Raw genomic sequence first — 14,884 nt, forward strand, 5'->3', positions numbered from 1 at the left:
TTTGAATTCATATTTATTTATTAGGCAGAGTTTGAGTCTGTATTTCTTGGTTACGAAAGCCATATCGTTAGATAGGCAGAATTTATTAGCGACATAATATTTGTCCCATAGAACAAAAGCAATTCAGTCGCTAGCAAGCTACTAAACTATCGGAAGCCGAAAATATTACCCTCGTCCTACGTCAAATTGTTTGCTCTGCAACACCCGCCGTTGGTTATGGGCTGTAATTTTTATCGCCTACCAGATCGGATATAGGAAGCCAACCGCATGTGTATAGGAAATAAAAGATTAAGTGTTTAACTGTCTGACTATAAATTTCTCTTGGCTGAGCAAACGTGAAAACTTACGTGATTAAATTGTTTCCATTTTCATGGACAGTTTTATTATTGATTTTATTTATTTAATTGGGTTTAGTTTTTGCCAATAAAATTCTCGACTTTAAAAACTTAAATAAGTTAACCGTTAAAAGTTTCTATTGAGTTGTAAGTTTACAATCATTAAATTATTCGTTTGATGCGTTCCCTTAAGGCTGTGAATAAACAACAAAGCTTTCACAAAACCGTACCAAGCAGCTCGGTTTGCAGCCTTTCATTACACGTATGTTTCAGGCAGCGCGTCCCGTAGTAAAACCGTCGTCTGAGGTAGTTGAAGCGAAAATAGCTTCACCGTTATCGCATAAATCCGGCATAATTCGCACGGCAACAGCAATTTAATACTCATCCTTGCTAACCACCTACTCTTTTATAGCCTCGAATCCAGCCGCTGTGCTGCCTGGAAGTATATCCTACATAGATATTAATTTTCACCAAGTTGCTTCCATTCCGTATGACACGGCAGTGTATTTCTCCCTGCAGAAACATGACAGCCGACACTTTCCACCCGTCCTCTGACTGTCGGATTGCGAACTCACGGCAGAATCCTTCCCGAGAGGATTACTATTTCAGCTGAAATGTACACATTATTCACCTTCCACACAAAGACACCTACACATACTCACACACACATTTTCATTGCACAATCTTTGCTTACCACCGCTGCTCTAACCCCCGGGGGGAGGAAGTAAAATTCACTAACCCAAATCCAGAAACCACAAATTCAATTATATTAGCTAACATTGGTTGGTGGGGTTGGAGTTAGTTCATTACACAGATAAACAAATAAATCCAACAGCATTATACTCTAGCGATAGCGGCAGGGATCCTAACAGCGCCGAACGGTGGCGAACATGAGGGAAGTTTCTGAATGGCCCTTCCGCGGCGAGCAGTTGTGCGAGTGTCTAATTGGTCGCCAGAAAACGGAAGCTTCCCCAGTGCTCGGTCCGTCTTGCGATAATTAATTTGTAGAACGAACACTGATAGATGGTTCCGACCGTTATTAAACAAAAAAACTGGTACACAGAAATCGTAGTTGTTCTCTCGGCTTGTAGGTGTCGCTTTTCCTTCTCTTGTATACTTTGATTTTGATGTTCTATGTAGTTGATGAAGTGCGTTTTGCGATGAACTAATCGATTTATGTTTAATTTTCCTTGTGGAATTGCAGCCGTCCAATTGCAAGTACTTCGACCACTTCGGCTGCATTCTCCCAGAGTCATTCGACAGTCCGAATTCAAACTACTCCAGCTCCGGTAATTCACTCGTCAACCACTCCGGCAACCCTGCCGGTGGAGCAAACATCACCTCTGGCAGCCTTGCTAAGCGGAAATCCCCTGCCTGCCGATTCAGAATCCGATGGCAGCCTCGAATCGCGTAGCGACGAAGAAGCCATTCTCGACGAAGAGGAAGAGCATGATGACGAAGAACACGAGCTGGAGGATGAGGATGATTCCGAGGGACGTTCCCAGCAGGACGACACCGACTCGGCCGGCATCGAAGAGCATCACCAACAAGAACAGCATCAATCGGAGGAGCAAACCATGAAACAGCACGACATCCCTGTGGAACAGAAACTCAAACAGATCACACGGGAAATCGAAGAAATGTCGCACGCATCCGATCGAGACGTCGACAACGGACGCCAGAGTTTCCTTTCGTTATCCGATCTGATCAAAAACATCCGCCCCGCCGAGAAGGTTATTCCTCAGATCGATTCTTCCTATTCGAACACGATGCACGTCCTCGGCGAAACCATTACTCACGGTGAAAGTCGATCAGCTAAGATTTAAGTTTCGAGTTTAGAATCGTAGAATCACCACATTCCTCCATCGCTCACCACACAATCCGAACGTTTTTACAGTTCATCTAATCTTAGTAAGCCTTTGCAAACTCATCATCTTCATTGTAATCACCATCATCAACATCACCATCACCAACATCATCATCAACATCATCATCGTCCACTGCCATGTAGGAGGCGTTTTCCGAGGGACTACACCAGCAAGCCGGTTTTTTGAATTCATCCGCATTGACAAAGTCTTGCGTCACTCGCCGTTGCGTCAGCCGTCGTCGTCGTCGTCGTCGTCGTCGAGTGCTCCCACCTAGCGGACGAGCACAAAACCCTAACCTCTGGTGAACTTCCCGAAAACACCCCGCGCAGATTCACACCGCGTCGCGTCATTTTCATGCCCGAACCGCACAGCAGTAACCACATCAGTCACATCTAATGGAAAACTCATTAAAAAGCACACAAGCACTCATCAATCATTTGCAGCCCAGCAAATTCACTCTCATTGTCCTTTTTTCAGTCATCATCCAGCTCCACAATCGGTTCATTATTATCATTGAAAACAACGCCACCCCCATCCCATCACCGTCAAATCATAACATAATTAACAAGCGTAAAATCACCCCAACACTTTGTGAGCTAGAAATTAATTGGAGAGAGAAAGCAAAAGAATCAATTCGATGGTGACAGTTCTTTCATTAACCGTGTCAAAATCACCCCGGGAAAAATAATAATCATTATCTGCACGGACAAACTTGCACGAACAAAAATCAAAAACACGTTAGCGTAGATAAGTGGAACTAATTTAAGAGACAATATCGTGAGAGGGGAGCCTAATTGTTTAAGCGGACTACTTAATTTAACTGCAGAAAGCGTAAGAAGTTATTATTCACGAAAGTGACAAAAGTAAAAAAGCAACAAAAAAACTAAAAGCAAAAAAAAAAAAACTGAAGAATGGAACAGTTTCCAAGAGGTTTAGACTGTATTGAAGCTTAGTTTGTAGAGAATAACATAAAGTGAAAGAAGCAAAAAAAGACGGCGAAACTTATCAGAACAGTGATACTTAAATAGAACCGGAATATGTAATGACAGTTTTATGAAAACACAGAAAAAATAAAAGCTGTACTTGATTTTTAACTATCCAAGGGTACACTGCCTCACTGTGGATCGAAATAGAAAAGGAAATGTCCAATAATTTTTTGACAAAAATAATCCCTTTTACTACTTATCCCTTTTACGCTGGAAGACTCCGACACTTTATCTCTCCAGGCAAATCCTCTAATATGCTATAAATACCAGGATACCACATTCTCTCTACCCCTGCATAAAAAGAACAATTCAATATATCATATTATGCCTGGTCCGTTATAGATTATATACATTGTTAGTACAGTCTTCAAATTATTCTTGTTTGTTATATTGAAATTCGTTAACTCTCATACATACCCCGTAGAGAAATCATTCACTTTTGCAATGTTTTGTAACAGGGCCGTGCGTAGTACCTTCTTCCAGCACAGCCTCCTTTACAAATACCCCCTTGAGTTCACCAAATCAGACAGAATTACAGATCGACCACGTTAAGAACGACTTTCGGCACTTCTCAGACATTATCGACGTCAAACCCTATCGAAGCGCTATCGTTGACTTGGACCTAGTGAACTGTCTGTTGTGAACAACATACGGTTCCGGCGCCCACCACGGTATAATCTAGCGCAACTGAAGCGACCGGATATCACCGAAAAGTACGCGTTATCTCTCGAAACCGCGCTGCCGGAAGAGGGTGAGCTGGATGAAGCCCCTCTTAAGGACTGTTGGAATACCGTAAAAATAGCCATTAACAGCGTAGCGGAAAATGTCCTAGGCCCTGTGGCACCGATTCGACGTAACGAATGGTTTGACGTAGAATGCCAGCAGATATTGGCTGAGAAGAACGCAGTGCGGATGCAAGTGCTGCGTAGAGCCATCCGTCAGAATGTGGAGCGATACAAATAGAAACGGAGACAGCAAACCCGACTCTTCAAGGAGAAGAAGCGCCACCAAGAGGAGAAGGAGTGCGAATAATTCGAGCAGCTGTACTGCTTTCACGACACATGGAAGTTCTATCAAAGATTCAACGAATCTTTGATACATTCGTGTCTATAGATTTCGGCCGCGGGCCGAAATGTGTAGGAGATAAAGATGGAGGTATCTTCACTGACGACCATGCGGAGCGGAGGAAGTGACCACGTTGGTGTAGCAAGCACCGAAGCTATGCCACCTCCATCGATAAGGGAAGTTAAAGAAGCCATCCAGCGGCTGAAGAACAACAAAGCAGCGGGAAAGGATAGCATTGAAACGGAACTTATTAAAACGGGCCCTGACAAATTGGCCGGCGGTCTGAATCAACTGATAGTCAAGATTCGGGATTGTGAGAAATACCAAGCGATTACTATCCTGAAAGGCGCCTTCAAAGTGCTGTCCCAAGTCATCTTCCAAAGACTATCTCCAATAACCAATAGATTTGAGGAAAGCTACCAGGCTTCATGGAGGGTCGGACGGACCAAATCTTCACCCTGCGGCAGATCCTCCTGAAGTGTAGCGAATTCCGAGTCCCCAGCGGTAGGTTATTTAAAAAAAAAATCAAGAACAAAACAACGGCCTTACAGAAATACAGGATTGTTTTCATTACATTTTCATTTTCTGTAGCACCCTTGCCATAATACAAAACATTCTCTTTTGACATTTCTTCCACTGAAATCGCAACGTGCGCTTACATATAGAATTATATTACAAGCGAGTAGTCCACTTCCTCAACACAGACATCAAATTGGCCTAGGTTTAATTGTCATAAAAAATCAGAGGGGTTATGCACAAGACACGACCGCATAAATGACGCAGGACTATGTAAGTCTCTTTGTAGTGATAGTAGCATGTTTCCATACATGTAAGAATACGATTCGTCATGTATACATGCTACTTGCAGCATATACAGGGTTTGCTGACACTGCAGATTGAGAATATTCAATTATTTTCGAATGAATGTTAATACCATGCTGCATCAAAATCCGGACGGTACAAATATCCGGACACCTTCACCAATTTATCTTAATTACTATAGAAATTTATGCTATTTATGAGGTGTAATTATGTGGAGAGCTTTTCAAATTTCTCTAAGATCGTTTAAATATAAGCGGAAGTTAAGTAGGCTGCGCTACATAATTAAAATAAATCAAAACGTAACGTTGCTGTCAAACAGTGTCTTTTTTCTTCGAGTTGTTTCGGATTATTAAGAAGTAGTGCTTTCAGTTTTAGCGGTTTTGTGAACTTTTTATCACTATTAGAACAGTTTCTTAAGCTTAGAATTAATATAAATAGTAAGTTTTAATCAATTGAGAAAGTATCATTCATTAAAATGCTGAAATAAAGTGTATTTTAATGATTAATTACATTGTGCGGATTTTCAACCAAGATATCAAGATGTTTTTAAATCTGGACAGCTTAACTATTGATAGTAACTTTTTTACTAAAGCAATGCGTGAGGAGATATTGAACCAAGCAGTAACTGCAGTACGAACAGGAGCTTCTATCCGTGGAACAGCTAATAAATATGCAATTCCAAAGAGTACGCTGGAGGACAAGGTGAAATCGAGATATGCTGGAAATCGAAAGGGTATTCAGCCTGCCCTTGCAAACGATGAAGAGAAAATCGTATTGGAATACATCATCGTTATCTGAGCTTCAACAGGCTGACATTGCTCCTTCAAATGTTACAAAAACTAGTACGAGTTTACCTCCGAAGATAGGTAAGAGACACCGTAAATGGCGTGCGTTTCCAGCAGTAGCTGCTAGCGACGAATGGATGAAGATGTATCAAGCCGAAGCCAATGAGAAGCAGCAACAAGAAAATTTAAAGAGAATGAAAATTGAGAAAAGGCATTCGAAGCAGATTAGAAGGGAACAGGAGAAACTCAGAAAGATCGAAGAAAGACAGAAGACGCAAAGAGCCAAGATGGAGGCGATTATGAGTAAACAATCTAATATTTAAAAAAATGTTATAAATCTAAATAAACTAACTAATAACTCTAAATAAACTAACTAAAAGTCTGAAACTTTCTACCGAATTCATTCACTGTAGAATACGCTTTCTATTAAATGCTTTAAGTTATTTAACTTTGGAATCGTTAATCACCATCGTTCTAGGAAGGAAGGTATTTTCCAACAACCATGGATGGAAAATCCGTGATTTTGATCTAATCTGTAAGTTATCCCCACATGCACAGATCTGTACAGTTCATGACAGCCAGTAAATCTTTAGCATTGATCAGATTTTGTTCTCTTGACAACTCTCAGCAGTCGATTAGAGTTACATCTCACCTAGTTGCGATAAAAAGGATTACCGCACTGCTTGAATCGAAAAGCACGCACTACACTCAAACGATTGTCTATTATTTTTCACTGCGATCAAGCAATAAACAAGATCTACTGTGAAATTTGTCATATTCTGTACAGATTACGACAAATTGTTTATGGCTTACAATGTCAATGAAACTGAATCAGATCGCTCGTATGTTCATCATTGCTAGAAGCGTTTTTTCATCCTTGTTAACGACACAAGAGTGTTGTTAAAGGTAAAAAAGTAAATAAAAGTAATTATTAAACGCTTATTGTTTCAATTAATGCGTTTTTACTTGTAGGTATTAATTTGTTAACCACAATATGAGAAAATTTTACTTGTCCGGAAATTGATTCCAAAATGTCCGGATTTTGATTCAACCAGATTGAGGTGTCCGGATTTATGAACATGACAAGCCATTTTATTTCGCTTATTTTAATGAATTTTATTGAGTTTCTATCATTAAATTGATGTATTACTGAAAGTTCAAACTTTAAATTTGACTATAAAAAAAGCAAAGCCATGGGTTTATACCGTCTTTAGACATTACCCTTCTTTCAGTGCAACAATCCTACTGACTCTAACTAGCAAGCACCGCCTAGCCGAGATTCGACTGGCTTGTTAGACCAGCATCGTACCTCAAAGCTAGCTGGGCGGTTAAATTTGACTATAGCACAAAGCAAATATCGAAGTAGTGCGCTATTAGTTTTTAGCAAAGCGGAGCAAATTAAAAATGTGACCTACTTAAGTGTCCGGAAAGTGATGCAGCACGGTAGCGCCTCAAATCTTACTTCAACATCAAGCACTATTTAGTTAGACATATATGTATTTATGTATTTGATTTGATGATATCAAAAAATTGTTATGTTAAAATGGTTTGGTTGTGCTGCAGTTTGAGAAATCCAATTTTTTTCCAAATGGAAACTAGGTTTTTTTTTCTAATTCCCGTCGTAATAAGTAAAGCCATTCTAATTTTCATCATTTGTTGGATGGATTTAATGAATACTCGAAAAGTTCTTGTGCTGAGTTGACTAAAACACACTTACCTTCCGATCCGTGAACTTTAAAATCACGGAAAAGCGACTATTAAAGCATATTATTGAAATTACGCAACTGACTTTATTGCTAAAATTCGTCGTACCGTTTTTTAATCCGTCCATCAAAATTTTTCATCGTCCGAACTAAAAATCACAACAATGTTTACGAAGCTAACGCGCATGTATTTTGTGTAGGACGGCATGACAAATGTTATTCTACAAAATTTCTGCAGGTCAGGCAAGTTTTCCTGGCTGTATAATAACGACCATGCCTTGCGTGAGTTATTTTCATTTATGAATGACGGAAATTAAAACGATTAGTCGACATTGTCTTCTTCGTCGCACGAAAAAACGCAGGAAATTTGCTGGTAGGACTTCTTTAATGATAAAAAGCATTTAAATAGATCTCAGCTCACTTTGATTGATCGCATGTGATAGACAACAAACTAAAATATTAGGGAATAACTAGTTTTGCATTGTGTGTCATAAAAATGCTGATATTTTTAATAATTTGTGTTGGATAAGACGGGAATAGGCAATTATGACGATGTAGCAACATACCCTATGTAAAGAATTGCCAGCAACTAACTGATGCAAAGCAGCAAATGAAACATTCAAAACTATTCACGGATAAGAGAGTCGCTGATTTTCCTCGCTTTTAGAAATCTGCGTCACATCACATGCACAAATGCAAGACAGTTTCGAACAAATTCTTGCAGTAACTATATGGATACAATCTGGCAAAAGGAAAGGCTCACTTTTCGATGACGTTTCACCTTCAGGACATTAATTTGGACTAATTTCAATCTAAAATGTTAATGGCGGTTGAAGAAAGGGGATGCTTTTATACTTTAAGAAAATTTCTCACCTTCAGGACATCACATTAGACTAGGTTTAATGCTGAAACGATATCACCGGTTGAAGAAGAGGAGTGGTTTTGGTACTTCCCAAGCACAGATATCAAACCGGTATAGGTTTAAGCGCCGTAAAGAATCTTCGACCTATTCCACTTTTCGAGAAAGATTTTTTGGAATGACATCCTACCCAGCCAAACCTTGCCGTAAGACGTAGTCCTACGTCAAAAACTGTACAACTTTGGTTATAACTCAGACCAGTGATGAGATAGAAAGTTGCTTTCCTTGTGTCTTTCGGAATGTCTGTGAGAAAACAATAAATTCATTTATACAGTCCATTTATTCGACAAAATAGACATGACAAAATAAGCCATCACAGACAAAGTTCATTCACCTTTTTAAGCGAACTAGTCTTAGACTACGACTAGATTAACATTAATTGGTATTATTTGAATTTTTCGAAAGTTCTGTTAGAATATTAATTAAGAGGTCTAACTTCTCCATCTTTTCCTGAAGACGAATCGCTTTTTGCTGCTCCCTCTCAGCTTTTCGCACGCATTCTTCTCGGTACTCGTATAGCAAATGTGTGTTTGAATCGTTCGCGTTAGCTCGTTTTGCCTACGACGTTGACAGTGTTGGTCTTAAACTATCTTCGTCATTATCAATAGTTTGTTCGGACGAGCCCGGTTCAACTCTTCGTCGTTTCCCTTCCGTTACGGTATCACTTGCTAACTTTCTTTTTATGAATGTCGGTGACATTGATTTCTGGCTCAATTGAATCGTCTATAGCCGCTATTTGAGACATCTCCTTGTCGTAAGCAGTTTCGATGATGGAACTACCGGAGGTACGATTATTCTTCATGGCATTCTTGGTTGTTTTCGAAACATTCTTGAAGCGGTTTTACACTTGCGATGGAGTAAACGCGACGTTTAGTGGCAACTGAAGCTCTTTTGAAATACACTTCCACATTTGTTTTTCTTTGTCAGATATCGCTTTAAAGGTCCAATGTCCTCCATCTTGCTTCGATAAAGCGATAATAGCAAATGGGTTTGCTCTTCAGTCCACGATTTTACGATCTTGCATTGCTGCGATGGCGGAGGACTCTCGTTGCTTGCGTATGAATCGATTGCATCGATTGCATGTTCTCGTTGAAGACCAAACGTGTCTGCTACCTCGTCAAATCTGGTTCTGACGATATTTCCATTTGTAAGGGTAATATTTTCATATAAAATAGGGGGTAAAGGGTACCTGTACTTTGCTTTTATTTTTGTTTTGATTGAAATGAGTGAGACTTTTTTACTTTACTTTACTTACTTGCAACATGCTCCAGACGGATGAAATCGTCTTTCAAGATAATTCTACCGGCGTCATCCACTGCAGGTTTGTAATCTGTTAAGTTGATAAAGTTTGAGTCCATTTTGAACACGGAACAAGCATTTACTTGATTGCATAGAAACTTTTAAAATAAAAGGACGAAGACTAACAGTAACCGGTAAGACAAGCAAATCAAAACAAAAACAAAGTGAAGCGAATGACAACTGCCTGTAGCAAGCAGCTCGCACATACTAACACAGTAACTCACCCTCAACCCGAAAATGTTTTTGACGTAGGATTACGTTTTTCAGGCAGGTAGCTGGTATAGGGGGTAAATCCAAAAAATCGAAAAATGTGAGCGTCACGAAAAATGACAGGTTTTGAGCGCTAATAGCTTAGTGATTTTCCGATCGATTTTCAACATTTTTGAACCAATCGATCGGAAAATCTTCTACGCATCATTCCCAACAAACAAACCTATTGATTTCAAATACGCATTGATGAAAAATTGAAAATAATGAAGCATTGTTCAGCTGGAAACCCTCACTTCGTGATTGGTTGCAAAAGACGTCATCATAGTTTTAACGTATTTTTAGAAAAAAAGTGACAAAATCTCCCCGTCCCAACAGGTCGAAGTTTCTTTACGACGATTGAACCTAGACCAATCTGATATCTGTGCTTGAGAAGTACGCCAGAAAGAGTGACAAAGTCCCCTCGTTCCAACAAAATTCTTTACGAACGCGATTAAACCTAGTCCAATTTGAAATCTGTGCTTGGGAAGTAGGCCATTGTGAAGAACTACCCCTCTTCAACCGATGTTGTCGTTTGAACATTTAACCTAGTTTTAACCTAGTGATGTCCTGAAGGTAAACAATTTTGTTAAAGTATAAAACCACCCCTATCTTTCAACGGAGTTTATCTTTATACATTGAATCTAATCCAAATTGATGTCCTGAATGTGGAACGACATAGAACAGTGGGCGGTAATTCTTTGCTTTTGCCAATTATAGGTACTGCAATAATTTGTCCGGAAATGTTGTCTTACACGGAAACAGGGCTGAAAGAATATTTTTGCATGTGACGTAGCGCAGAAATTCTCAAGGCGAGGAAAATCAGCGACTCTGTTATCCGAGAATAGTTTTGAATGTTTCATATACGGATTACCTACGAATGGCAGAAACAAAAATGGCCGAATCACGAATGGCCACACTCAATATAATCGATATGTCGCATCCACGTGAAAAATCATGTAAACTTCTGTACAGCAACTTACGTGAACTTACCAGTTAATAGGAAAATTGATAAAATTTACCGGGATCGCACGTAAACTGGTTAGTATGAGTGCGAGTTACCAACAATTGGGTATTTAAATTTCCCCAAAAAAGTGGATTTTTTCACCTTATTTGAAAGCCCGTCGTTTTCTGAATCTGACAGTTCTTTTTTTATTTCAACTAAGTCAATATTTAATGAAAAAATTAATAAAAATCAAAAATAGAATGGTTTGCTGTTTGACAGATATCAACCAAGCTGATTGCTTGAAATGATGTCAGAAATTCTCTCCCTCTCTTCTATCTTTCTGATAGAGCTCTTCATTTTGACCGAGCTTTTGACAGCTCCCATATGGAAACCTGTATCGTCCGATGACCATAGTTTATCTATTCACTGTGTTGTCTGAGGTGAGCTGAAAAGAACAGTGGTTTACTTTTCAGCTATCGTCTTATCCCAAAAAAATTTTTTAAATTAAATATATGCTATTTTTAATACCTTCACTCGTCAAATTTGAAAAAATCTTCATGTGACGATACAGTAACATCATATGTTACCATAATATGTGAAAATTTGTACCAGAGCTAATTGAAGGTAAACAGAACCGAAAACTAAAAATGTTCAATCTATTGATATAAAAAGTTTGTCTGTACCGAAAACCAGGCCTCTGACAAGACGTCATAAGAGGCTTATCGGTAACTAAAAACAGGTCCCTGACAGGACGTCATGCTTTCGTAGCAATGGGTTGTATTCTCACTCACCTCACTGGACTGCTGGAATGCTCGATTGATCAACTGGTTGACTGGACTGCTCGACTGGACTGGTCGATTAGACTGCTCGATTTTATTGCTCGACTGGACTGCTCAACTGAACTGTTCGATTCGACTGCTCGATTCAATTGTTTGATTGGACAGATCGACTTGACTCCTTGACTGAACAGCTCGATTTAACTGCTCGAGTGGACTACTCGACATAACTACTCGATTAAACTGCTTGTCTTAACTGCACGATTGAACTGCTCGACTGGACTGTTCGATTCGACTGCTCGACTGGACTGTGACTGGACAGCATGATTTATCTGCTCAACTAGACTACTCGACTCAACTGTTTGATTCGACGCTCGACTCAACTTCTTTATTGCACTGCTCGACTGAACTACTCGACTCAACTGCTCGACTCGACTGCTTGAATGAACTGCTTGACTCAACTACTCGATTGGACTATTCGAATCGGCTGCTCGACTCAACTGCTCAACCCGATTGCTTGAATCAACTGCTCGATTAGACTACTCGATTTGATTGCTCGACTCAACTGACAGCTTGATTTAACAGCTCGACTTAATTGCCTAACTTAGCCTCTCAACCCGACTGCTCGACTCAACTGCTTGACTTGACTGTTCGACTCGACTGCTCGACCCAGCTGCTTGACTCGATTGCTTGATACGACTGCACTACTCGCCAGCTCAATTCGATTGCTTGTCTCGAGATCATATGGTTGGTGTTAAATCAGACCGGACCAAGTCGCAAAATTTTAAAAGCTTAGTTGATCGGCTCTATTCTACATACCGATCGCAGCCGGATCGGATCAGAAATTGCGCTTCGATCGGAATACATCGTATGCTATAACACACGTCGATCGGGACGTTTCTTTTCGGAACGAGTCTGAACGGAATGCAGAATCGAGGCGAATGATAGCAAACGATCAAAAATTTTCTAAGCAACATTTTACTCTAATCAGACTACATAAATGTTGCAAACACCCAGAAGTTTTTATTCAGTTAGATAAAATCCGATACGGCCATAAACACTATTTGTTACAGTTTCCGGCTATGACTTTTGACGTAGGACTACGTCTTACGGCAAGTTTTGAGATAGGGTGTCATTCCAAAAAATCGCAAAATGCGAGCGTCACGAAAAATGAAAGGTTTTGAGCGCTAATAGCTCAGCGGTTTTCCGATCGATTTTCAATATTCTTACTCCAATCGATCGGAAAATCTTCTAAGAATTGACTCAAATGAAGAAAAGTATGGATTCTTGATGTTGAACTATTGAAAAATTGAAAATAATGAACCTATGTTTTACCAGAATTCTCGCTTCGTGATTGGTTGGAAGATTCTATACGATGATCTAAACCTATACCAATTTGATATCTGTGCTTGGGAAGTAAGCCAAAACAAGTGACAAAGCTTCCTTATTTCAACAAGATTTCTTAACACCGCGGTTCAGCCTAGACCATTTTGATGTCCTTGCTTGGGAAGTACGCCAGAGAGAGCGACAAAGCCCCTCGTGCCAACAGATTTCTTACAAACGCGATTAAACTTAGTCCAATTTGATGTCTGTGTTAGGGAAGTGTGCCATAAAAAATGACACAAGTTCGTTGTCGCAATAGATCGCAAATTCTTAACTGCGAGACGATTAAACCTAGGCGATTTTGAAATCTGTGTTGGAAAAATGTGCTACAGCTGTAGTATTTTGTTACAATATGACTCTGTATGAATACGCATGCTTACCGTTTCATTAGAAGTGTAGTGAAAAGATGTGCTGTTGATAAAATAGGATTGAATTTGTAAAATCCCTTCAACGTGGGAAACCATGGATAATAAAAACAATCTTTAATTTCAGTAAGGTAGCAGGAAAGCAATAGTTTGTGTTCTTGATTTTGTTAAATTGTTTTCAAATGCACAATCTTTTGAGAATTGAACGTATGCAATGTTACTACTTTGATAAATGTTACATACAACGCATGTAGCATGTATATATGTTACATATAGCATGTATACATGAAGAATCGAATGATTACAAGCATGAATACATGCTACTATCACTATACAAAGAGACTTACGTAGTCCTGCGTCACCTATATATGCGGTCGTGTCTTGTACACAACCCCTCTGATTTTTTTATGTACAACATCCTAGAGCTATATTATGCAATATAAGAACTCATAGAACTAATACAAAGATTAAACATCTTTGCAAACACTGGCCAATGGAATGTATCCGCAGTTTTCGGAATTCTGAATAGGCATTCATATTTTCCGGATCGTAAGATTCGAGCTCAACTAGTAATTCTATAACGATTGAGATTTGGCCATATGCGTAGAAAGATTTTTTTCGTCAAATATGATCCGCTATCACCCCCTGAAATATTTGCACTAAGCTTCCTAACACCCTGTATATTGTCACATACTAGACGGGAAATAGTTGATAAGATTTAAGGCCATAAGATTACAACCATTGGTCGCGGACCACAAAAGCATTTGGAACTTATGAAGTATTACAAGGTGGAGGCAAAAAATGTGCTACTGGCACTCTTTTTTGCGGAGATACACTAGCTGCGACGCTTGCTTTTGAAAAGATTGCCCTTCTGTCAAAGTTATGAATCAAACCTTGAGCAGATCAGATCCGCAGATATTTGAATATGAGGAAGTGCCGGAAAGTGGATTTCCACGTAATTTATAATTTTGTATTAGATGCTATGCATGATATCGCCGAGGGTGTAATGCGGTAACAATTCAACTTGTTTTGAAATACTATCCGAAACAAAAGGAACTTGGTCTAGATATTAACTATAATAAACACCGAATTAACACAATTTTGTGGACAAAAATTGCGGTAATACATATCTGGAGCAATCAAAAGAAGAGATAATATGAATCAGTTCAATTGCTTAGGATTTGAGTAAAACAGTTGCAAAAAAAAGACTTATCGCATACCAGACGTACCCAATCTTGTAATCTTGCAAACAAGCAAGGCGAAGGCACCCGCACTTGCCCTGACAATGGTCAAACTGATGTCTGTGCTAGTAAAACACCCCGTTTTTTGAATAAATATACTAAAAATGACAGAAATCAGACATGGAGGCTTTTAAAAGCGCTCACC

The 14,884-nt window shown here is 39.4% G+C and overlaps 1 protein-coding gene across 1 annotated transcript in view; it reads left to right on the forward strand.

Moving 5' to 3' along the window:
• The window catches only part of LOC128739513 (uncharacterized), a 47,952-nt gene extending 45,791 nt beyond the window's left edge, over positions 1–2,161 (forward strand). The window contains exon 5 of the mRNA XM_053835007.1: positions 1,540–2,161. Coding sequence (XP_053690982.1) covers positions 1,540–2,161 — 622 coding nt within the window. The remainder of the gene's footprint in view (positions 1–1,539) is intronic.
• The last annotated feature ends 12,723 nt before the right edge of the window (positions 2,162–14,884 follow it).

This window comes from Sabethes cyaneus, chromosome 3, assembly GCF_943734655.1.
Source record: "Sabethes cyaneus chromosome 3, idSabCyanKW18_F2, whole genome shotgun sequence".
NCBI classification, from domain to species: domain Eukaryota; kingdom Metazoa; phylum Arthropoda; class Insecta; order Diptera; family Culicidae; genus Sabethes; species Sabethes cyaneus.